Below are 26,486 nucleotides of genomic sequence, written 5' to 3' on the forward strand. Positions count from 1 at the left end.
TGTGATCCAGAACCGGCTCTTTTATACTACTAAGTGCAATTACGCTTACGTCAGTAAATACATACATGAACGTACTTGTACATGTGACATCTTTGATAAGCAAATTGAATGCCAAGAAAATCACACTAGTTCATAAATGTACAACGTAGAGGCACATGAAAGTCTGGAATACAATACAGGGTGTCCTAGAAAACTGAACCCTGAGGAAAGGGGTTAATATGCCCAAACTATGAGATATGATTATAATGTATAAGGATCTCCGAAAAGTAGAAACAGTATTCTTTATAATGATACCTTGATGGTATCCCTCCTGTCATGCATGACTGAACACCATTGTCTTGAAAATGGGACATCCGAACTCAGTTGTAACACTTTGTGTAAACCAGTGAATGAGATTGTTGACCATCTGGGAAAATGTGCGCAAATACCAAGAACATGGGACAAGCCTTAATTTGAATAAGGGTTATTGTTGTTCGGGAAGGAGACGCACAGTGCGAACTCCTGAAAACGCTAATGCAGTTCGACAGCAACTTGTCGAACAGCCAAGGGGAACTTGTTGCAGCAGGAATGGACTTGGACACGCGGAAGGTGTCTGTGCATAATTAACTGTGAATTCGTAACGTGTAAATAATCGATGTGCCCCTGCTATCTTATCCAGGACAAACATGACAGAGTAGTTCCTGGCAGTCCAGTGGCAATGGTATGAGTAGTTCCTAGTAGTCCAATGGCCATTGTATGGGTAGTTCCTAGTAGTCCAATTGCAATGGTATGGGTAGTTCCTAGTAGTCCAATAACTGCTTGACAGGAGTTTTCATTGACAGACTATACTCACAGATGAATTATGCAAGGTAACGTTGTCGCAATTAGGGTGTACCGGTAACGGAAGTATAATTAAAAAGGTAGATTCCTCGAGCACAGCTGTAAAAGTTCCAAAAGGTCCCGACAGAAGCCTTTAATACATATTGTTAATTTTGTTGGCTCCGTGAAGATAGTGATGATGCAGATCAGCATAGACCTAAGTGTAAGCCGTTGGAACATTGTGTGTTCAGTGATTACACTATTAAACCACCAACTAGATTTACCAAATTTAAAATACAAGAAAATGTTTCATCCTTTAATGAACTTTAACAATAACAACCTTGACAATTAATCAAAGGATATGGCCAGTAGTTTTTTTTGAGATCTCAAATAAAAAAAATACAAGTATGCGCGCAGAAGAAAAAACCTCTTAACCGGTTTAGCTGCTGTTCTGACTCTGATAATAGTCAGTGTCCAAACACTAGGGAGGCTTGAGAATCCACCGTTCAGTTAAGTTCAGTGCTGCTGGTGCACAAGTCCCACTTCAAGGATCCCTGCAATCTGCCTGGTGGTTCGTCGTCTGAACTCAGGTACAGGAATCTAGATCTGGTCCACACTAATGGAACTGCACAGCCTTGTGGGAACTCCACACTATACCATAATATTGTTCTACACCAACGATGTAGGTCAACAACCCTTGCAAACACAATCTGAGGGTGTAAACTGAGAGAAGAAACAGAGCACAATAAACAAAAGCACCCTCCAAACTAGTCAGCACTATATCACTCTGCTGAATCAAATGTATTTCTGTGGAGACATAATACTGCATGACTACACACTTATGATATTAGCCGTGTCTGCATATCATTAATGTAACCCTGGTACCCCCATGCACGTATATATGTAAGTCATAGGTGCAGAGTTCTTACCACCACAGGTTGCTATTCTTTTTGCCGTTTGAGGGCGCTATTATAACCAGCCGCGCTAACCCGGAAGTAACAGCGTTATAAGTTGTATTTTGGCCATCTAAGTTTTACGCCAGTTTATATGATTCGTAAGTTCTAACTTTGATAGTGTTACTGTTACATTGTACCCTATATCATTATTGTTCAATGCTAGGGCCTGTTCACACCTTTATGGCATTGTTTACCTGTTGTTTTGCCCTAAGACTCTATCATCGTTGTTGTAGCAATAAACCTATCAACAAACGAGGAGTCAGTTTCTTCATGATAGAGTCGAAATGGTGATCGTCAAGTGCACGGTGCTAGCCTGCACCTTCAAGACCTCCGATGTGTCAGAGCAACTGGCTATTGCACTGCTATTAAACCATGCACTAGCCCACACCCATCCTGCACCCACACTAAAAGGCCCAAAACTGGAGCGGCCCAAGATTGATGTTTGCGTGTCAGTGGGCGGTGGGAGGTCTTCCGTGCTGGTTCAGGAATAGGTGGCGCATCGGCCGCATCGCATTTATTCCAGTGCGCAGGGACTGTGTTGGGTGACGCCATACTGAAAGCGAACCCCAATGCGGCATCCGACACCCTGCCACAACTCCTTGCCACGATGCGTTCCCTTGCAATCATTTCAGTAGCCACCTGTGTCCTACGTACCGACCTGCTCCAGTTACGCCAGGAACGAGATGAAGCATCCCGGGCCTTCTTGGCCAGAGTGCGTGGAAAAGCCGAGCCTTGCGCTATTGCTGCACAGTGTGAATGTGGCAAGAGCGTTGACTACATGGATTACATAGTCCACGATGTCCTTCTTCACGGATAGTACGATCCCGACATCCGCCGTGAAGTACTTGGGGTATCAGATATCCTCAAGAAACCGGTCAATGATGTGATCGCCCTCGTTGAAACCAAAGAAATGGCCCGCAACGCCCTCCCTTCATCTGCCTTGTCCGCTGTATCGTCATTCCGGCGCCAAAAGACTCCGCCCACAACCACTGCGGCAGCGCCATCCCAAGCCGACCGGAACAAGGAGGCGACATGCCCAGGCTGCAAGGGGGTATTTAAGGTCTTCACTGAGGGGCCACGGGGATGGAATTCCAAGCCCCATCGGGTCTGCATCACCTGCTTCAGGGCTAACTGCCGGAGAAAAAGCAAGCCCCGCCCCCACCAGGACCCACCACCCAATTTCCAGGCCTTTGAATCTGGCCCAATATCCCAGATTGCAGCTTTTCAGAACGGTGGCCCTTAACCCCAGAACAAGAGAGTGCGCCAACACCGCAGACGTACTTCACCCACACACAACACCGTCAACAACCCCCACCCACGAGGCGAGACCATCACATCTTTACCAAGGGCGAGTGGAAGCGAGTCCACCTCCGAGACCTCCCCTGAGTCGCGATAACGGTTTAAGTCGACGGGTCAGCCCTGAATGGACAGACCAGCCCGTGCAGAGCTGCAAACACCCAAGCAGAGGTATCCGCGATCGCAGACAAAGGTGCACAATCGGACTTATGGTCACTGGCAAACTTCTTGGCTTGCGGATTCTCCCGCGACGATTTGAACCCTGTTAGCCTCAGCCTTTCAGCTCCCAATCGCTCCCCAATTCCGATTGAAGAGGCATTCTTCGCCAAGCTCGCAACGCACCCTCACAGTGGTGGGACGGCGACATGCCGCTCTGTCGTCTACGTGAGTAGCTCTGCAGAAGCCATGTATCTGTCGGACGAAACGCTACTCAACCTTGGCCTCCTCTCGAATGACTTCCCGTCAATCGATAACGTTCCCAGTGTCAGTGAGCGAGGCCAGGCCCGTGATCCTAGTGACTCGGGCACATCTTGGGATCCTCCACCCACGAACGCCTTGCAATCTATCAACGACAGATGCCGGGCACCTTATATCCTACCGGTCGCCATGTGCTCCTGCCCCCACGCAAACCTTCCCATCACGCCCAACCGAGCTGCCGTTCCCGTGTACGGTGGAAAACAACATACGAATGAAAGCTTGGCTACTCGAGAGATATGGCTCGTCCACATTCAATACCTGCCCCCACCAAGCATTACCATGTATGGACGGACCCCTGGTAGAGATACACATTGATCCCGCAGCCACACCAAAGGTCTGCCACACCCCGGCTAACATCCCTCTGCACTGGCAACAGCAGGTACTCGATGACCTCCGCCACGAGGAAGCCCTTGGTGTCATAGAACGTGTGCCATACGGAGAACCTGTCACATGGTACCATCGCACGGCGCCCCCCAGTTGGTCTTTCTCCGTTGAACAAGTTCTGTAAATGGGAGACATTCGCCACAGAGTCACCCTTCCAGCTCGCTCGTCGTATCCCGAAGGACACATGGAAGTCCGTCACGGATGCCTGGAACGGCTACCATAGTGTCCCCCTGCGGGAATCCGACCGTCACTTGACTACCGTTATCACACCTTTCGGTCGCTGGCGCTACACGAGGGCACCCCAGGGTTTCTTGTCATCAGGAGACAGGTACAATCGCCGCTTTGACACCATACTATCGACCTTCGAACGCAAGGAACGCTGTGTTGACGACACCATCCACTTCGACACCAAACTGGAACAGCACTGGTGGCGGACCATCGACTTGCTCACACGTGTAGGCCAGGCAAGCATCATGCTAAACCCACACAAGTTCCAGTTCGCCGAAACAAGTGTAGATTTTGCCGGATTTAGGGTGTCCGACTCTACTATCGAACCCCTCCCCAAGTACCTTGACGCCATCCGAGACTTCCCTTCCCCATGTTCCACGACGGATCTCAGAAGTTGGTTTGGTCTCGTCAACCAGGTGGCCAACTGTACCCAGCTTCGCGACACGATGGCCCTATTTAAGCCATTCCTCAGCCCACACTGCAAATTCTCATGGACCCCCGAGTTGGAAGAGACTTTCCTGGCGTCCAAGGTAGTCATTGTGGAAGCCATTCGCCAGGGCGTGGAGATTTTCGACATAAGGAGGCGGAACGTGCCTCCGCCCCGACTAGTCGAAGCGTGGCATCGGATACTTCCTCCGCCAGCAACATTGCAGCTGCACATCCGGCATGCCAGACTGCTGCCCAGGGGGGTGGAGGATCACCCTGGCTGGCCCCCGTTTCTTATCCTCGGCGGAGCAACGCTACGCAGCCATTGAGGGGGAAGCTCTGGCCGTTGCCTGGGGTCTCGAACAGTCGCAGTACTTCACCCAAGGGTGCAACAACCTCATCGTGGTCACCGACCACAAGCCACTTGTGAAGATCTTTGGAAACCGCACGCTGGTTGAGATATCCAATTCGCGACTCTTCCGTCTCAAGCAAGGCATCCTCCCATGGCGCTTCGATATCAAGCATATGTCCGGTAAGAGCAACCATACCGCCGACGCAGCATCAAGGCGCCCCTCCCCGTCCAACTTGGCGACCGACTGCCCATTGGAAATGTCAGGCCGTCCCGACGTTGTAGAGTCAGCCTTGATGGCCTCCATCTGCAATGAAGTCCAAGAGCTCGGCTTGGACTCATGGCCCCTCATCGCATAAGAAACAGCAACAGATGCATCCTTTGGCGCCCAACCCCGATGACCCTAATATTGCCAACCCCGGGCCTATTGCCGAGTCTATCTGCGCACACGAGGGCGTCCTGTTATACCAAGATCGCGTTGTGGTCCCGCCGTCCCTTCGCCGTCGTGTCTTACAGACGCTCCACGCAGCCCACCAGGGTACATCCACAATGGAGCAGCGTGCCCGCGCCACTGTCTATTGGCCGGGGATGTCGAGAGACACTCGCGAAACCCGCGAGCGATGTACTGATTGTAACTGGAACGCCCCCAAAAGCCGCCACACCTCCACTACCATCGCCACCACCGGCGTCACCATTTGAGGCGATATTTGCAGACTTCTTTTATCACGGAGGTGGCCACTACCTCATTGTATGTGATCGTCTGTCAGGTTCAGTGGAAGTATACAGCTCAAAGGCAAGCACCAGCCTTGGTGGATTCGCTGGCCTAGTCCACCCCCTTCGGTCATTCTTCACCACATTCGGTGTACCAGAAGAGATCTCGAGCGATGGCGGCCCGGAGTTTACGGCTAACCATACAGAAGACTACCTCCGTCTATGGAGAGTCAGACACCGCTTGTCCTCAGTCGGCTCTCCTCAATCGAACGGCACAGCAGAGGTCGCGGTGAAGACAGCCAAATGTCTGCTGAGGTCCAACACGGGCCCGACCGGTAGCCTCGATCACAACCGCTTCATGCGTGCAATTTTACAGCTACGTAATACACCTGATCCTGACTGCAACCTCTCACCAGCGGAGATAATATTCGGCCGTCCGTTACGAGACACACTCTCCTTCGTCAACCGACTGGACAAATTCTCCAATCCCCACATCCGCCCCCTGTGGCACCAGGCGTGAGAGGCGAAGGAACAAACTCTGCAAACACGGCTCGCTCGTACCACAGAGTCTCTTAAGGCCCACTCACGTCCCCTCCGGCCGTTGGCAATCGATGAGAAAGTCTTCATCCAGAATCAGCAGGGCACCCACCCGAACAAGTGGGACAGATCAGAGTGGTGGTGGAGTCGCCAGGCCACGATCAGTACCAGGTGAAGGTGCATGGATCTGGACGGCTAACACTCCGCAATCGCCGCTTCTTCCGTGCCTATACACCAGCAACTCTATCCATCCCTTGGAACCTGGCGCCATCACCACAGCTTGCAGGCAGTGCCGAGCGATGCCCCTCGCCGTGCCATCAGTCCCCTGTGGATCCCCAATCCCACCTCTGGGAGCTTTCGCAACCAATGAAAGTTTGGCCTAGGAGCGTACCTACCGATGTGCCACCATCACCAGAAGCGATGAGCCCAACCGCAGCCAATGGGAGCCCCCACGGCCAGGACGTCCAAGATGACCCACCAGTTGCTGTCCCTGCGTCCGGACCGCCAGCTCACTCACCACGGCCTTGCCGCGTACGCCGGCCACCCAAACGCTACGAACCAGAGACAGGCCAGTGGATCGAATAACTATAGTCCGTTGACATATGTTCCTTAGCTCCCCAGACTGGGGGGTGCAGAGTTCTTACCACCACAGGTCGCTATTCTCTTTGCCGCTTGAGGGCGCTATTAATAACCAGCCGTGTTAACCCGGAAGTAACAGCGTTATAAGTTGTATTTTGGCCATCTATAGGTTTTACGCCAGTTTTACATGATTTGCAAGTTCTAACTTTGATAGTGTTACTGTTGCATTGTACCCTACATCATTATTGTTCAGTGCTAGGGCATGTTCACACCTTTATGGCATTGTTTATCTGTTGTTTTGCCCAAGGACTCTATCATCGTTGTTGTAGCAATAAACCTATCAACAAACGAGGAGTCAGCTTCTTCAATAGGGACCGAGCACAAAACTCCATGTCAGGTAATACATGTACATAATAATATAACCCAATTTTAGCCGAAAAATTATGGAGAAATCTTAACATGGAAACCCTTAAATCCCCCGCTATGTCAAACAAATTAAGCATTTAGTTACCCTCAATTCTGTTTATAGTAAATATGGCACAATCAACAATAATACTGATTTATGGAGTGTTACATGAAAAGTACATACATGTAAATGCAACTGGTACGTGAAATACATGTAAACGGTCTGCAACTGCACACGTGACTATAACCTCATTGAAATGCACGGTGAATTATTTTCTATTCCCAAATATGATACGCACGTTTACCCTTATTACTGGGTATGCTTTTAAGCTTACCTGAGAGCCACAGGCTTAATCGGATCCAGAATAATTAGCTTTATATTGGCAAAACTTTGGCGTAACTTAAAAAGATGAAATCACACGAAGAACATGGCATCAAGCAAGTGAATGACCGAACAGGCGCGCTGTCCCACTCATCACAAGAGGGCGCTATATCATTTTGCAGCGGGCTACATCTATATCCATTATGGTATGACATAACGCTACGTGGATAAAAAAAATGATTCGTGCATGTAATTATGTGAGAATTGAAATATCTAAGAGTGGGGCAAATACAATATATGTGATACAAATATCCCTACATTTATCCAAACCCATAAAATAATCTCAGTATACCAAAGACGGACACATTATTTATTACGTCCTTGCATCCTCTACAGCTCTACAGTGCCATTCTCGGTTACGTGTGTGTCAAAAATATTAGAAATCCCATTACTTACATTCTTTTTGGGCCGCTGAAAATGACCCAGGGGTATGTTTCTTTCCATTACGCCATTAATAGCAATCTACTCTTGCGGTAACAGGTCAAATAAAGGTCGGTTACGTGTGTGACATCAGACAGGAACATTTTTTACACTAAACGTTATTTTCTAAAAGGTTCAGTAAAGATTAATATTATTGGCATATTAATGGAAATATATGGGCCATTTTCAGATACATTTCTCCATTTAGGCCTACCTTTGACATGTTTTAATGGTTATTGCTTAAGTTACTCCATGGGGCTTGCGCTAAAAATAAACTCCAAAAGGACAGATGGATGCAATTGCCTCACTGTCGGTTGCCTTGAATCTGGTAGAAACGTCACTTTGTGCGTATCACAAAAATAATACATGTGTATAATATGGAGGTAGGGAAATTCCTAAATAAGCGGCATCATATCAAGGGCTGGCCGCTTGTCCAACCATGGTCCAACACAACCACCTCCTTTTTTTTTAAATTTTCCCGCAAGTTCTGTTAATTCGCGACCGTTGGAAGATTGAGGGCGCTGTTCTTTGAAGATATGGGGCAATCAAAATGGCTACTGACAGGGTAGAGGAAGGTGATGATGGACAAACGAAGGTTGCGTGTATCACCACTGCAGATTCAACTCTAAATACTTTGGAAAGAACAACCCTCAATGGGCCTGAAGCAGGTGTGACAGAGAACTTGAAGTGTGGTTGGTTGACTAAGAGATCAAAGCTGTCTCATAAATGGGAGAAGCGCTGGTTTCTGCTGAAGAGCAGCATGCTGTACTACGGGAATGATGCAGAAGTATGAAACGTGTTGTTGGGTTGTTTTCCAACATGGTCGAGGCCTAAATCCTTATTACGCCTATGTCTTGCAGCAGATTATATCAAGTTTTATTCATCTATCAGAATCCCAAGCGAATTTATTTCCAAGGTATAAAGTCACCATTCACTGCCTGACTAACAGCAGCATTCACACCAAGACCAAACAATTTCATTAGGCCTATATCTGTTATGGTTAGGCCCCTATGCCCCAACGGGAACCTCCCCAAGTTAGCCTAGCCTCTATAGAAAACCTCTCAACCATATCCAAGTTTATTTGACACAGTTCATCTAAGACAAGATATTGTAAACAATATGACTTTGGCACATGCTGGGCTTAAGCAGGTAAGTACATGTACGTATGCACACTGGACCACTGTAGTCGGGAAGGTCCGAACTATACTGTAGTGGGGAATGATGGTATAGTTGGGGGTGTAACAGGCCTAACAGAGGCACAAGCAGGACAAACAGAGACTTATGTGTAATGTACATGTAGGCCTAGGCCCTAATCACATACTGGGCCTAGATTTACCAGGCCTTATTTTTTACATGTGTGCTGTTGCTTTTCATGCAGTGAATGTTTTGGGGGCACTTAAAAATTACCATAAAAATGTGTGATGATGCTTTCAGAATGTCAGATTGTTGACTGGATATCGCTGTGAGGCATCATCATCCAGTGTGACTACGTGCTGGTGCTATGCACTTGAGAAGTTAGTTAGGATGAGAAATATTTTCTTAGCAATGTAACATCTGCAGGAGGTACATGTACAAGGTGAGCTTTCCCTATCCTTAGACATGCACATGTACCTGCAGTCGGAATCTGTGTACAACTGTCGCCCCCCCTCTCCCCACACACACACACAACAGCTTCTGTACAGCATCAGTCCCAAGTATAGTGCTGCAGTTGGGCTAACCCAACTGTAGTGAGCAAATTTCTGTAGAGTTCTCAACCTTCTCCAGGTTTGAGTGACTTGCACCTGACAGAATTAATGGAAAACATGCCAACCTGACCTTGAGCCAAGAAAAAGAATTAGATTCTGCTAGTATGTGTAGCAGATGTGTACATAATGTCCGCACATTGTGGCACACGTGCACAGTGTTGGCTAGCTGCAGCATTATAGTTGGGACCTTTGCGATGGACAGATGTTATACTTGGGGTGTAACACAACTACATGTATTAGACTTCGTCTGTGCTAAAAGAATGCGAAGCTGCTCAGCCGTTCTTTAAGTAAACACTGCCTTTTGCAAATCCTCAACAGAATCTGTACAAGAACATTCCACTGAATGGCACCGAAATAGCCGAGGCCGACGTCGATCGCAAGCAGTTTGTGTTCCGACTGAAGCCCAGTGAGAGCCGGAGGACGTACTACCTGCAGGCGGCTTGTCAGGAGGAACTGCAGGAGTGGATGCAGGCCATCTGCTTTGCCAAAGCAGCCAGTCGTCAAGGTGGTGCCTCCCAAGCCTGCTCCATACAGTGACTCTTTGACCTTGGAGTTAAGGCAACCAAGAATTCAGTACAGTGATGGCACAGCAAAGAAGACTGCAGCATCTCCTTTTTTTCCCGAGTTTCATCTTTGAGCTCTGCCTCATATAGATGCAGGAATTTAACAACTTGGATAGCGGCAGATCACTCTACAAACCTACCCCCAAATGATCTAACGCAGACCTACAGCTGATGATGAATTCCACAAGATGATTTTTTTATTTTTTTTTGCATTTCTACTGTTAAAGTGCTGTCACTTTGGAACCTGTACATACACGTCACTACAACTATCTCAAGGGGGATGCGAGGAGGAAGGTCTGGTTGTCGGACTCAACTGATACGTACATACATGTACATATAGGTCATTCTATGAGTTAGGGGTCCAATATTTTCATATGATGCAAGATATGGGGCAGAGAGCACCCCCCACACACAAACACAAACCACCTTTGTGTTGGTCATTGTTTGATTGGAATCTCAGGAATTCTTTACAGACATCTAGGAGGATGTGTCAGGTAACAGTAGTCTAGAGTGTGTTTAGGGATTGGACATGTGGGGGGGGTAGCCATCGGCCCCATATCGTACACAGTATCAATATTTTAGTTGTCCCTGTCTCATCTGACATGGTTTTGTAAACTCAGAGCACATTCTCTAATTTTCAAGTGTGAAGAACTACTGCAGCTTACCGGCCAAACAAACAGAAGTAGTTTGAATTCAATTTCAGTGATATTTCCATGTCAAATTACACAGGCCAGGTGTAAGGGACACAAAAATGTCACACTTTTGGATCCTGAATTTATATAGGTTTTTCAGGTCAAATATCCACCCTTGTACAGTAATCATCAACATAGATCATGTGTCAAGAATATGACGTGGTGTCCAAATGGGTCATTCAGATTTTCACTAGGTACCACCATAGACAAATAGGTAAATCAAATATCCACTGAATGGGTAAAATATCTACATAGAAAAAACAGATGTCCACTAGGGAAACCAAATCTTACATAGCGATTTCAAATTAGTGGATGTTTGAAATGATCATGATTTGAGAGAATACTTTCACCCAAAAATCATCGTGGATATTTTTAAAACCAATTGTTGCTATTAAAGGCCTATTTTATTTCTTTACATTAGTCTTTGAAATGCCTTCCAGGTGAGGTAATTAATGCCCATTTCAAAACTTATTCCAGAACTTTTTTAAGAGAAATTTTATAAAGACATGTTCGCTTCAAGTTAAGGTTTTGACATGGACAAAGATGCCACTTCAATATAGGCCTCACCATAGTTATAGGCATCGTAAAGTTGCTGCTTGTCAGCGTCGGGAATCTTCTGGTACGGCATATTGTGCTTAATTTCTAGACTCTTCAACACGATAGCTAAATAACATTTCCTTGGGACATTTGAATGACCAATGCTGTATTTGATGTACCCGTCAGTGAAATTATGCACCAGTGGTCACTTGGTAATACTACAATTTTCTTCATATGGGTATTTGATTTCCCTATTGACATTTGAATTATCTACACGTATTGTGATGACATAGCTCGGTAGACTTTTGCTCTTGCTTTAGCCTATTGTGTGGACATTTAGTTGGCCTTTTGACATTTGAAATACATGTACCTAATTTGGCAATCAGCCCAATACTGTGGATATTTGACCTAAAACCCCTAATGGCACGTGTACATGTTGGACCACAGCTGCCGCACAACTGGGCCAACGCTGATTATGGTAGTACTAGAGAGCAGCTAATGGTGTGGTTTTTGTATGCATATTGACATTTTTTGGCATTGCCGACTTACATTTTTCAGCTAGGGGTATGGATCAGATATTTGACTTCCTTTGCTGAATTCAGAACTACCAGGCTTCTTTTAATATCAAGATGTAATCATGGTTGCGAAACATAGCATTGTGCATTTTCAGTGCACACTGTCATTTTTCTGTACAGTAATTCAATGAAGCAGGCTCCCTGTACACACAAGTCAAGGTCGCAAAGCTTTTACTTAATTGGCTGATTATGAGTATGAATATTAATGAGGTTGGTTAGGAATGACTCAAATACATGGAATTTGGCTCCCGACTTTGTCATGCACACGCACCGCTGATCGCAAGCTTCCATTGGATGAGCACTCAAGTTGTGCATTACCTTCTGGTTCCATGTTTCCATGTAACTCTGTGCAGTGGGCGTGATTTGAACTAAAGTGACATCACACTTATGAACCAGAAAGTGTCATTCCATTACCAATCTCATCAACCCTAACCCTCCAGGCTATTTTGGCTAGAAACTTTGTGGCAGACACATCAGTTGTCTAAGTGGCTTGTGTCACATCTGAGCCCATTTTATTGTTTAAAATGACAACTTTTATTTTTCTTGCATGTAGAGTTTTATTGAGTACAAAAAAGATTAACAGGTCAACTATCCCAAAGGTCGAATGGCTGTGGAGTCTGTGGTTGCCAGCTCCCACAGGATCTAAGAGTGGCATTGTTTGATGGGGCCAGCTCCAACCTTCTCATCATGGGCACCTGTTTGGTAGCTATTGGTTGCCCAATGCCACAAAGTGCACCAGCCTCAATAAACTATACTTCATCTGGCAGAATCAGGGTCAACATTCACAATACGGGCGTTTCACAATAGTGTGCCACCAAGAGTTTGCAACGTGTTGACCAATCACAATGCGCATTTGGAAAGGGTCGACAAATTTCCTGCGTTATGATTAGCCAACGTGTTGCAAACTCTTGGTGGCGCACTATTGTAAAACAGCTGTATTAGCCGAGTAAAGGAATTTTTTTATGTAAAATGCAACTTGGAGTTGGTGTCAGAAGTACTGTAGTGCATATACAGCAATGCCTCTTTTTCTGTTTACTTGTTAAAATCTCACACACCCTTTCTGACGTGTCAAAATGCATCAAATCGTCGTGTTGTTACCATGAAATTACATGTACATGTAATTGCCCAAAAGCCCATCCAAATTAAGTACCACCATTCTTATGATAATTCTACATTCCAGAAGCCAACCATGACGCCCATGGGGAAAAGCCATGCCTACAAACTACACCATTTGGAGGGTTTTGTTTGAAGTTTAGGTTTTAAGTTTCTACTGTTTTGTCTAAGGTTGGCCTTCTCATTACTAATATTACTTTGTGATTTCCAGGAAAAAAAATTATACCCACGTACAGTGAGGTTTGATAAGCTCACTCCACTTCTGAAGTGTCTGGAGTATTCAGGTGAATAATTGGGGGCAACAATCACTTTTTCTAGAGGAAATATCAACTCAAAGAGAAGCTGCGTGTAGGTGTGCATTGAACATGTCTACATGTAGACATACATGCATGACATTATACAATTTTGTTTTTAAAATTCTTACACATTGAAGTGTTTTTAAAACACATACACATTGAAGTGGCCTTGTAACATATTGTTGAACAAAATGCCTTTTGAAGACATGTATCAGATATTTGAAACATGTAATGTTTAAAATGCATACAAGCTTGCATTTCTTTCTGGGAGGGGGAGTGTTTTTACTAGAAACAAAGAGCTCTGTCGAAAACACCGCTGTGGAAAACGAACTTGTAGATTTGGTGCCAAGTCAGTTCATGTAATTGGGTTGGTGTTTGTTCTCGGCTGCAATCCACAGGGTGTAGAGGGATTTCAACATTTACATGTACAATCTGTTGGCTGTGTCTTAGCCTTGTCCCCAACTTGCAGATGATTGACCATCCAATTTGAGAAGGCGCGACTCCGCCAATGACCTGACATACATGTACGTTATATTAGAGCTGTACTGATGCATTTCAACAGAATTTCGTGGGCAAAACATGCCCACCTAACAATTGGTCGAGTCTGTTGATAATGCACCTGTTTTGTAATCCAATATTCAGCCTGCCTTCAAGTTGAATTGGAAAGAATGTACTGGTAACTCCCTGCTCTGTACCATTTAACTTTACTTAGTACTTGAAATGGACACAGCGAGACAACGTTGCCCACTGTGTTTTCTATTCAGACAACCTGTGTGCTGTCTGGACATTTTATTCACATACTTCAACCTTCCAACTCTTACATTGAACTGTCATTGGAGAGTTACAAATGTCCAGCTTTTAACTACATACGCATGTAAATGTAGTAAACCCAAGTCTCCACTTAATAACTTTATGACGTGTGTGGCTTACGTAGAGCGTGTCACAAAGCAAACCAACCACAGATGGTGTGTAAGATGTTGATAAATGACCACAGAATGTCACCATGTACAAGTAAGTGCAAGGCAGATATGATGCTGCAGATAACTGACATTGCTTCAAGCTACGACAGTAAAGAAACGATCTTAAATGAAGCTTCACTTTTTTCCCAAACAGAAATGGTACTTAAAATAAGTGTGAAATGAAATAGTGATGTTTGATTTTCATTGTGTATTGATATGCATTTTACACAAGTAAAACACCAACTCAACTACTGTAGGTGATATTATAAAGTGTATTTTATGTGTACGTGCCTCAAAGACGAATATTGAAATAAATTATTACAGTGTGCAATTTTCAAGTACTGTGTGGATATCAGATGAGTGCAGTATTTCCTGGCGTTTTTGTATCTGATTGAAATGAATCCTAACACTGGCACTGTGGTCTGCTCTTCAGTATTTAATGTAATGTTGTATCAAGTCGATCACAAGTCATCCAGTCTCGGGCCAAATCGCAAGTCATTCAAATGAATTGTGATCAAAGCATTCCTTTGTTACTGTTCACCCTGTTACTTGTGACTGGTCTTGTGACAGATCCAGTGACAGGATTCGTAAAGGGACTTCCGATGGACTAGACAGTGATTTAGGTGCTTTACCATTTGTGGTTGGCATGGTCGGAGAGAAATTCTGCTTGAGGTGGCCTGGACTGGACTCGAACCCAGGACTCCCTGTTTATTACTGCAGGCATCTCACTGAATGTCCTCCCAAACAACCAGCATTCATAGCAAGCATGCAAACTGAGAAAAAAGGATTCTGTAGGAGGGTCACTGTATAAAGGACATTCCAACAACAAAATGAATTTCGGTTTTAACATCAAATACCAATGTGGAGCTAAACTAGTGTACTGCCAATATGACTCAAACTATGTGCAGAGTGCAGTTTGGGGTGAAATGGCTTGCTCAAGGACTCAGTACAGTCATGTACTTGGTCAGAAGCAGTGACTTGATGAGCCTCTAACCCCCCTTCCATCCTCAGAGGATGGGGTGCGCTTGATGGCACGGTCCACCTCAATAGATGTCGTCGCGACCATGGCTGTTTGGAATCCTGCCTTCTCAGTACCTGGGGAAGTTGGGATCAATGTGGCAAGTCCATGCAACCAGTCCCCCTACAATGTCCCGGATTACTGCTGAAGAGGAGCCCAGCTTCTCTTGTAATATCTTCACGGCAATCTGCGAGTCGTTGCCCTGCCGGCAAACCACCAACACTACGAAAGAGAAGCATGGGAAGGAAAGATTTCAAAATGATCATCAGGCACAAGCCATTTGCACAGAAATCATAACATGTATGTCACACTTAAGGTCAGATCATACATGGTGCAAAAGCAAACGCCAATGCAAAATTGTGACACAGATCAAATATCTGTGCTGCAAATTCACGAAAGCTGAACACATTTCACATTTCGCTGCAATGTTTGCAATATCAAATTTGCTTCGCTTATGCATTTTCCTAAAATCTACACTGGCCTTTACTCCGAGTATCTTTGATATCAAGCTGTGTCTTAAATGGACACTGCTGTCTATGGCTGTGGCTACTCATCCTGGTTTGCTTATGGCAAAACAGAAGCTGTAGCCCCAAAGAACCACTTTCAGACATGGCCTGAGATCAAGGTGGTAGACTGCACACTGAAAATGCAAATAAAATAATCTGTAACCATTGTTTCAAGACCGCAAGTGAGAAGTTAGCACTTAAAAGCAACGTTCCAACAACATGTATTTCTGATTTACCAAAATAATCAGTTAAGTTTGCTGAAAGGATGCAATCTTACCTTGAGATTTGCTCCCACTATTTGTTCTCTTAGCCACCTCTCTTCTGATGAGAGCTAGAGGCTCCGACTTGCCCACTTCATCAATAGGAATATCTGGGATGAGCTACATTAAGAATTATAAGAAACTTGAGAAAAATTGAAGGACAAAACTTGTGTCGTCACATCATTTGGGCTATCTTGTCCATCCTGAAGTTTGCAATGATAATATACAGGTAACCACAACAATGTGAAACATTAAGAAAGTAGACTCCAACAACATTAATTTCTGGTTTGGGCTTTGAACCGCATCCTTGTTAGAGAGATTTTCCTTCATAACCCTCACAAAGAAATAGTAAACAGGCACCTGTGAGGGTCTCTGTGTTTGTCTGTCCATGCTTGCCCATCTAGAGATCCCAATTTGAGCAATGCCATGCATGCAATTCAGGGTTAGGCCATGCCAAATATTTATTCTCTGACAAAATGCTTGTGGATAGTTTTATTTCTGACAATATTCTAAAATATGTGACCAGCTCCACAAAAATGGGTATTTTTTCCAAAATGAGTTACATACACATCTGAATCGGTTACATTATAAGCTTTAATTTGGTGTAGGTTTGACCCTGTGGCATTTTGCAATTCAGAGATATGCTGATTTTTGCATAATCATATTCAGAAGTGCTTTCAGAGATAGAGCCCTTTAAACACAGGAATTGGAAAAAAGAAATCAGCCAAGAAGAAAGTCTCTTGAATATCCATAGCAACAGTTAGGTTTCTGGTATGAAATGTGAAAGCATTGATATAATATAGAAGTAAAACCAAAAAGTCAAAATCACCCTCTCCACATAGAAAAGCCCTTAGCGTGAAATCGCACGGCGTCCCTTAATACCCTTTTTCACAGAACGGGTCACATATGCAGTCTATCAACTCCAAAAGGATTAACTGTTTCACACAAGCCACTATTTACATTATACTGGTTTTGTTAAGTCATTACATGTTTCTGGCAGAGCAACCAGAACCAGAAGACACTGCTGAGATAAAAAATGTGCAGTTTTGCACATTACTGCAACTACTGGTATTTTTGTTTCTTATTTCCTCCATCATAAATAGTCAATTAGTTGACTGTTCATGAAACTGAAATTCTTATTATCAAAAATTGACTTCTTAGTTGTCCTGGCTTGTCGGTTATAGTACCTAGAACTAAACGTTTTCTAGCCCCAGTCTTTTGAAAAAAAATGTTTGGATAGACAGCTTTCTTGCAACCAATTGTGCACAGTAAAGGATACTGGTGAAATGAGGCAGATGGCAGATCTCGAATTCCACTGCTGGTCTGACGTCGAGGAAGACAGAAGACTTGACTGGCTCGTCCTCTTGGAGTATTGAGGACAGGCTGTGGACACCGATTCTGTCGTCAGGAGGCAGAAGATGGAGACTCATACACTGCCAAACAAGATTGGAAGAACGAAACAACTGAAACAAGCTAGCACCCGGGAGCCCAGGCGAAACAAGCCTGATGTATGCATCATTAGCAAAGTCATCCATTTTTGACAGCTCAAGGCAAGTTTGAGCACAAACTAAACATTGAGGCTGGCGTTTACTTCCTTTACATGTACTCCCCTACAGGTGAAAAACCTGAGGGCCAGTGGACGAGTGTCACCTATCCCCCTAACCAATCCAAAAGATTTTGAAATGAAACAACCTACACTGTATAGACAAGCTACAGGCTGTTGCTTTTAGAGCCCCTTGGAAAATGTGTGCATCCCCAGGCTAGCTTACACGCCACTGGGTCTTCAAGGAAGCGATTCACAAAAATTTCAAATCATTCTGAGTTTTTTTTTTACCTTGTCTGTAGCACTTGCTCCACAGAATGCTTCATAATCAACAAGTCTTGTGACCGAAGGCTGTGTGCCACAAATGTTGCAGCTGGGCTGTCTGGGACGCAACTTGATGGTGCGGAGGCTACCATCCAATGCATCAACGAGGAGAAGCTTCTGGCTGAAGGAAGCTGATGACGAGGGAAACAAGTTAGACAGGTCAATACTTGACAAAATGTCCCAAATCTACATGGAGTATTGAAGAGTGACGTCATTCTGAACCAGGAAGTGAAGTGCAAAGTAACAGAATACATGTAGGCATGCGTGTTGGTTCAAGCACTGGTTCTCATGTTGATGCCTTTTGCATGCATACTTGTGCGGATGGCGTTTCATTTCGGTATACTAGAGGAGTTGATCTTTCCTTGAGAATGCTAAATTACCAAATATCTTGTGCTCTCACCAGGGATGCTTCACCAACTCAAAATTTGGTCTTGAGCTCAGCAGCAATAATTACAGGGAGTGCCCTGTTGGATGAATAACATTGCCATAATATACCTTTTAAACCTACTGCAATTTTCAATGCCTCCAGTGCCTGAAAGCAGCCAATAATCCCAGGAACTGTGTGAAAACAAAAACGAGCATACAGTTGGAGTTAAATTATTACAAGTTTCTAAAAATCATTCTGATCAAACAAGAACTTGACCTCTAACTCCAATAAAACACCACAAACCTAAGAGCTCCGCGTATCAGTGTTCACAAAAATGTGATCACACTTTCAAAAGGATGCAAGATTGAGTGATGTAGATCAAACTTCGAAGCTGAACATTCTTAAAACTTTATCAGTAGCAGGCAAACCACCAGCACACATCCGGAAGACTTTCTTATGGAAAACTCAATCTTATGTTTATTATTTAATTGGGGTTCGAGGTAGGAATCGCTCAATCATTTTAGATCTGTTTGCACAATTCAATGGGGACTTGAACAAGAATATACAGAACAACCACTGTGTCTGAAATTTCAATTAAAACAAAAATCATCTGAATAACTGTCTCAAGGATTTGAAAGCAGGGTGAAGGGAAGGAGGAAATATCAGGCTTGTGGTCTTTTAAACTGCTTTTGAGGACTTAAAGGATCTGGGACTTTTCCAGATTTTGACCACTGAGAACCTGTGAATTATTTTATTTACCGACGCCCAGAACACCTCCAGAGGAGCAGTTTGTGACCGTCTCAGGGGGCGGCGGTTTGGGATACAGACACCTGTAGCACGGCCCACCTTCATAGTTGTACACAGTGAGCTGAAAAAAAAATGACAAATTTTCTGAAGTATCAGTACTTCATTTTCTCCTTTCTACTTTTCTTGCTTACATATTTACACTGTCACAAAATATGACAATAAATCAAAATGCTGTAATGGTAGGGAAAACCTCAATAAACTTTCACTCTAATCTCGTAAGTACCAGACTGTGAGAAGCTACGTGTACATGTACCATTTAATGACAATGAACGATTGCATTTTCACTGTCAGCTGCATTCACTTCTTTGCTTGGGGGAGGGCAGTGAGCCCACCTTAATTACAGAAAACAAGTCCATGAAGTGCCCCTCATTCCCCCCAAGAAATTGGCCAATCCACTTGAGCTTATGACCAAAACAGTTTCAATATTGCTGGAAAAAAATGAATCTGGCATCAAGTTAAAAACAAAAATTGTAAGGCTCAGGTTCAAAAGACATTTCAATTTTCCCAAAGTACTGAACACAGGAAAACTTACCACACTTCCAAGGCAATTACTAGAAACTAGATTCTTTCCATTTAACAAGTCATCAAATATCTTCAAACTCCCTTTAACTCCCAGCCCCCCAAAAAACTAAAAAACTTAGGCTCCCCCCAAATAAACATTCTGGTCCAAACTTCTGTGCACCTTACCTGTCCTTCAAACCTGAGAGCACTACCAGAAACCAGTGGTTTCCCTCCCAAGATGCAGGCATCATTGAGGAGGTATCGAGTTGCAACGTTATCAGTGCAGTCCAGCACTATGTCATATGTGACCACAAAGTATTAAGGATAAACATGTTTTGAATGGCCCTTGCTCTGCGTAAACGTAGCAAAGCATCGGTTCTGTACAAAAAACTAGAACTGGACCAAAAAGCTGAACAGAGAAGTGACTAACTGTCCAAATATTTGAGCTCTAAAAAGCCTGACCAACCTACTAACAAAATAAACCAACCAAACCTATGAAGAAATCCAGCCAGCCGACCCACCAGTCATATCAATCAACCAACCTCTTATAGCACAGCCACACTCCCAATCATGATCAGATAGTACCTAAAAGGTCCAAGGTTTTGCTTTATAAATACATTTATATACTTGCAATCTATAAAGGATATTTGTTAATGACATCCATGGCATTTCTACTGTCCAACTGCATGTGGTAAGGCACACACCAAACCGAGGAATTTAATCTGAAACACAAACACCTTGCTTCAAATGGAAACGAACAAACAAAAATGCACTGGCCTGTATAGATTAAGCAACAAAACAAAATCAAATCCACTTAGAGCAATTTTTGAATGATCATCTACATCAACTGCAATTACAAGTCTGTGTAAACATCTGGTACAACATACATTAATCTATTGCATTATTTCCATGCATAGTTGTAGACTTGAGTCACTTGACTTGGACTGGTGTTACTATTTTTGTGACTCGTGACTTGACTTGTAACTTTCAGTTTTTGACTTGTGACTTAACTTGGACTTGCAAAAAAGACTTGTGACTTGACTTGGACTTGCACATTATGACTTGTTACCAATGCAAGTCAGAAAACAATTCAATCGAACCATTACAATTACATTATGTGACTATGTCTGAATTACTTGGCTGTTGTGATCTAGCACATTCGTTCTTGAGTTCTTACGTTTTTCATTGTTTTTTTCTAACTTTCCAGGACAGCCAATCAAGAGCTTTGTTTGAGCCTTAAATTGAATTATTCATATCAGTTCATGACATCACTCAACCTAGAACTGAAAATATAATGGCGTCCTGATATCTAAAGCCGATGATTTCTATGCTGGTACTTGGCAAAGTCCTCACACTGGGATATCACGCCAAGGACACGCATACACGTAAGACCGATGAATATCTAGTATGTACTGAGGGTGGTATTGAACTGAGAGATTGAAGCAGAGGTGACTGATGCATGAAGGTTATTCAAAGAAGGAATTGTTCTCAGAAACAAGGAGTGTTTGTAAACATTGGTACAAAAAAATATTAGGCGATACTCGAACTCATTATGGCCATGTACTGTTCCAAGGACAGCTGGGGTTAGGATATTATGAGATATTAAGAGATGGTAACTGGCTGTGGGGGGATAGGATAACATACAGTAAAAGTTCCACGTAAAATGCCGCACTTATGTGGTTGTAAGATACCTTCAAGATTCATTAACCCTAACACCCCTCAGTCCTCCAACAGGTGAAGGATTGAGGAGTGTTAGGGTTAATAGATTAATTTATAACAACTACCCATATTAAGATATTTGTTGAGCATTCATCCGGTAAATTTCTAGTCTGGGAGAAATGGGCTAAATTCCCGATATCAAAGCAAACAGAGACATCATACTTCGTGACCATATGTGAAGGCGACAATGTGCAACTCAGAAAAATTAAAAATGGTTAGGTTTTTTTGTGTATCGCAAGTTTTTGGCTACTGCTCTAAACTATAGGAGGATTTTTGTGAGTGCTCAACTCAAAACATCTTTTAAAAAATGTTAAACAATGATCTTGGAGGATGTTTGAATTTGAAATCGTCTTGAAAGTGAAGCATGTTGACAGTTATTTGCATAACTTCCACCAATCGTCACTCAAGTGATATGAATAATGCATATCCTACAATTATTACCATAGTCTGTTGCCGCCCCTCATCAAACAAAATATCCAAAATCTTCCTGTGTGGTTCATGTCACGTATCGTGGAATAACTATTGCAGGTCTTGGAACCAATACTAAGCTGTGGCTTGAAATCACACATCATGCGACTTGACTTGTACTTAGACAAAAAGACCTGTGACTTGCTTGTGCTTGGACCGAATCGACTTGTGACTTGACGTGACCTGTCATCAAGGGACTTGTGACTTGACTTGTGATTTGACTTATGACTGGAGCAAATGACTTGTGACTTGGCTTAGACTTACAAAAGTTGACTTGTTACCAGCTCTGTTTCTATGTGACCCAGAAACCTGTATCTGCAGAAATTTCCTGGATAAAGCCAATCCAGGCTAGTTGACACATGATGTAAGAATGACTGGATTTAACTGCAACTACCCAGCCCTACTGAATTTCTTGTACATCAGTCCAGGCAATATATGTCCACTTCACAAGTCAACTTTGCCCCATTGAACTTGAATGCCTTTTTTTTCAAACGGTTTAAAACCGCCCAATTAGAGTTTGCTGCATCATTAAATACCAAGTCCAAATATTTCAAATAAACAATAAAGCTCATGTTTGTAAATGTAAGTGTACTTCCTTGTTTTAATGTCCAAGTAAATTACCCATAGGGAGAGGAAGGCAAACTACACGTACATGTACAAAGTGTTCCCCAATGACTTTCTATAGGACTTCAGCCTTCTGACATTCTTTGGTATTACAAAGGCAAAAGAAGTGGCCAACGTAACAGCTCAGCTGTGTCATATGTTACCGCTACACACAACAGCAACCAAACACCAGTCATCTGGGAACCTTTCAATCCTTTACCTTGAAACACTGGACGAGACTGAGGCTGACTTGGGTTGTCCTACTCCGGCCTCTGTGTGTAGCACCTGCCGATGAAGATTATTAAGCTCCACTGCATCGTAGTCAACAATGCCTAGCTGGCCTGAAGAAAACAGAGGCAAGAAGACTGATGAACAGGTCTGAAAACTTCTGTGAGTCATGAAAGCTTACCTTCTATAACTTTGATCCCAGATGTGGGGGGGGTAAACAGCATCAAATATAGGGACCTTTAACCTAACTGTATCGAGACTCTGTTGATTTTAACTCTTTGTTGGTACATTAAACCATTCCAACATAACTGAGAATGTAATGTAAATCCTCACATCTATTCCTTTCCTATTTGGGTTGTAATCTTTTTGGGGGGATGGGGGACATGGAGCATTTCAGATTGGTGTCTAATTTCACTGGCACTCTGACTCCTATCAGGTGTTGCTGCAATCCAGACGCCTACTGTGGACATCTCATTTGTAACTAAGCATTGACTTCCACTGTCGTGAGGGAATCAGATTCGTCCATGCCTAAAATGTCAGTGTCCAATATCTTGGGATATATACATTTTCAAAAGTGTACCTGACATCGATGAGAGGGCAGGTTTTACATGTATGTATTGCAAGTGCTCTGTTTGAAAGCAGCCTGGAAATGAGGCTTTTATGGCTTTTACGAAGCACAAACAAAACCAAGGTTTGTCCCGAATTGATGACACCAAATTTATCCAGATTTGTACTGAAGTACCTGTGGGCAATCAATGTAACTGCAGTAATGGTGCCTTCATCAAACTGCCACTAGAAGACTGAAGCATATGCATATTTAGGCGAGTTTTCCCTTCCCTACCCAGTAACCTTCAAAGCTTTGAAAGAGACCCTGTACATTCCATTTAGTTTTAAGGAGCATCAAGTAGTAAAGTAACTTAACAGAGGCTGAGATCTACACACCGGTACCTCCCCAAATCCTGTTAAAAAAATACCTCTCCAAACCTCCTCATAACTTTGAAACATCTGGGAGGCTTGGGATTACGGAGAGCAAAACTGGCTTTTACACTTTGCAGAGAACTTACACCAGGTCTGCATTCCTACCTATCCCTGCAGCTGCTAGATAAATAGCAGCAGGGCATCCGAGTCCACCAGCACCAACTATCAATGCAGAGCTATTGCACAGCCTGAGTTGACCTGCCAAGACAAAGAAACAGTTCCTCTTAAATTTTGTCCCACATGTACAATGTACATGGGGTTTTGTTGTGGTGGGCATCTACACATGTTCATGTAGCTCACATTAAGTTAACATTTTTAGTTCAACTGTCTGGAAAAAAATTGGTTTTTCATCATGTTCATGAGAACTGTAAATTCAATTTTCGTAAGATTATTGTAAAAAGGATTGTAAGGCATTACTGGCAAAACTCCTTTAGCATGTGAATCAAAATAATGCTGCAGGGGTTTCAAATTCCCCCCCCCTCAGCTCTTTTAGGGTGAAAACAGCACTGGGCAGCATCTTACTACTTCTATACATATTCAAGGCAGATTATCTTGCAGGCTGGTTATGTTCATCAAGAAGACGAAAATAAATAGTTGCAGTCCATTGGGTAATTCTCTGCACAAAAAGGCTTCAACCATTTAAAACAGCCTGCAGCACTGTGACTAGAAACTCTCCCCCAACCAGCAAAGAAGATTGAGATAGGCTGCTCTGCCCAGCTGCCCTCTTCTGACAGGGTCATACACATACAATACACACATATATGTCCCAATATCTTAAATGACAAGAAATCTTTACCTTTGACTCCAATTTCGGGTAGAATAAGTTGCCTGCCGTAACGCTCGATGCTTGCATTGTCCAATTTCGTTTTTTTCCTTAATGGAGCAGAGTCCTCACAGCATTCTTTCTTTGAAGAAAATTCATCAATGAGCTTCTCTTCCTGTCAATAAATGAAAAAAATGAAATTGCAAAATTTACATAAATAAGAAGTAGTGATATTTACAATTTAATAAGTCTAAAACATACATGTACATCTAGAGATTTTTCTAAACACAAAATGGGAACATACATGTACAATCACGTCAGTTGATGATGCCCATCAGACATACATATCAAGCATTTGAAAATCACCAAAAATGGCAAGTTTCAAAATTTCAAGAATAACTGCCGTCAGATTTTGCTTGCATTCAAACTGCTCCATTGCCACAACATTCAAAGATACAGTCAGCCTACATGAAGGTTCAAGAATACAGCTATGCAAAGTTCAAACTTGACCATGGTACTGCTGTTCAAAAACTCTGAAAAAATAAAACCATTGCATCAAGACTTACCTGTTTATACCAACATTTACCAGAAACCAATACTTCAAATCTAACCATCCACCTTCTACCTTGGGCTAAAGTTTTATCGGTGAATGCTCACCTTGTCCAAGCGTCTCGTAGCACTGTTGTTTTCTACCAACCTCTTCTTCAAGACCTCAATCTCCTTCCTTGCCTCTTCCAGCTGGGCTTGCAACTTTTCCACATCCATTTAGGCAAAAATCTGCTGAGACAACCAACCACACAGTTAAATTAACATACATGTAGCAAGGAATTGATGGGGAAAACATTATTAGGCAAACTTTTTGGCCTTATATTTCAATCATTATATATACATGTACATGTAGGTAATACACAGTGTACTTCGGAAGCCAACATGGCGAAAAAAGTCACTCACTTAGATCATCTTTCTTTCTGTTGTATTTCTAAAACATCAGAATTTTGAGCGCTATTGTATTAATGTTAAACCAAGTTTTCTTCCTACACATACAATGACAATGACAATGTGAACAAAGCCAGTGAGTGTGTAGTGCAATCAGTTAGGCAGCCAGTCATGAAGGCGTGCGATCGTGATTTAAATTGTAGGTCATATCTGTGCCCCCAGCAGATACCCATGCCCCCCACGTCAGCCCCACGTCAGCGTTCTGGCGATGACATCATCTAATATCAGCCTGGGAGCGCAGACAGCCAAAAGGGGATTTCTTGTGGGTGGGGAAACGCAGGATCTTTTTATTCATTTTGGGGTCACAATTTATCAGTTAATGGGGTAAACATTCAATTTATGATGTTTTTGAAATAGTTACACATTTATTATTTTAAAATACTTCACGTGAACTAAATGTTTTCTATTTCTGTTATAACTTACGGTTTGTGTAAATCTTACAGTTCTGGAAGTACGGGCAATGTAAATTTTTGCGTTTCATGTAATGTGCACTGAATGCACTGCCATCCAACGAATCGCCCATTGTTTGCCCATACTTTTCAAAATCATGGCTATACACACAAGACTAGCATGATTAGTGGTCTATGTGTTCAGGATATGGACTGTGGTCAGGTGGTCGAACCCCACACAATTCTAGGGACTGAGTTCTCTGCGTGACCAGGGGGACACTCTGGCGATGGCATGTCTGGGCCGGTAGGCCAACTTTACTAGTACTTGTTTGTAGGACTAATGATAAAACAGAGAACATTGTCACAAGTGTCAGAGTACTGAGCCCTACCACTGTACCACAGTGTTGATCTGCTCCAGGACACTAATTTCCTCTGATGTCGATTCCTTTAGGCATTGTCAGGTGCGCAAGTCACGCACGCCCCAATGGGAAGCGCCATTTGCAATAGCGCCCTCTTTGTATTTCTCAACTTTGTAACCGTGCCTAAATTACTTGGCTACGGCTTGCGGTATCGCGTAGTTCAATTTAA

The 26,486-nt window shown here is 43.4% G+C and overlaps 2 protein-coding genes and 1 long non-coding RNA gene across 7 annotated transcripts; 1 reads left to right on the forward strand and 2 right to left on the reverse strand.

Annotated features, from left to right (window-relative positions):
- On the reverse strand, positions 1-7,612 carry LOC147800549 (uncharacterized). Its single transcript, XR_015428180.1, has 2 exons — positions 7,482-7,612; positions 1-1,521 (listed from the first exon to the last, which is right to left on the reverse strand). It is a non-coding gene; the product is annotated as an uncharacterized LOC147800549 (long non-coding RNA).
- An 851-nt stretch (positions 7,613-8,463) lies between these two features.
- On the forward strand, positions 8,464-14,766 carry LOC110978403 (GRB2-associated-binding protein 4-like). Of its 3 annotated transcripts, none has more exons than XM_022233385.2 (2): positions 8,464-8,735; positions 10,012-14,766. In XM_022233385.2, the coding sequence occupies exons 1-2, from the start codon at positions 8,499-8,501 to the stop codon at positions 10,228-10,230; spliced, it is 456 nt and encodes a 151-aa protein (XP_022089077.2). In that variant the 5' UTR covers positions 8,464-8,498; the 3' UTR covers positions 10,231-14,766. The 3 variants fall into 3 exon arrangements, with proteins under 3 accessions (XP_022089077.2, XP_022089078.2, XP_086999062.1); XM_022233386.2 differs by having other exon boundaries at positions 8,485-8,616; XM_087142936.1 differs by lacking the exon at positions 8,464-8,735 and adding an exon at positions 8,749-9,524.
- mocs3 (molybdenum cofactor synthesis 3) lies at positions 13,756-26,441 on the reverse strand. 3 transcript variants are annotated; one of them, XM_087142911.1, is made up of 13 exons: positions 26,288-26,441; positions 25,171-25,290; positions 24,547-24,688; positions 23,856-23,948; positions 22,765-22,885; positions 20,398-20,476; positions 19,941-20,054; positions 19,206-19,314; positions 18,575-18,637; positions 18,047-18,210; positions 17,492-17,645; positions 16,230-16,322; positions 13,756-15,668 (listed from the first exon to the last, which is right to left on the reverse strand). In XM_087142911.1, the coding sequence occupies exons 2-13, from the start codon at positions 25,276-25,278 to the stop codon at positions 15,517-15,519; spliced, it is 1,392 nt and encodes a 463-aa protein (XP_086999037.1). In that variant the 5' UTR covers positions 25,279-25,290; positions 26,288-26,441; the 3' UTR covers positions 13,756-15,516. The 3 variants fall into 3 exon arrangements, with proteins under 3 accessions (XP_086999037.1, XP_086999043.1, XP_086999040.1); XM_087142917.1 differs by having other exon boundaries at positions 26,296-26,430; XM_087142914.1 differs by having other exon boundaries at positions 25,171-25,293; positions 26,288-26,426.
- Positions 26,442-26,486: the final 45 nt, after the last annotated feature.

Source organism: Acanthaster planci, linkage group LG01 (assembly GCF_054643075.1).
Source record: "Acanthaster planci isolate LZ-2023a linkage group LG01, COTS_SCS, whole genome shotgun sequence".
Classification (NCBI taxonomy): Eukaryota; Metazoa; Echinodermata; class Asteroidea; order Valvatida; family Acanthasteridae; genus Acanthaster; species Acanthaster planci.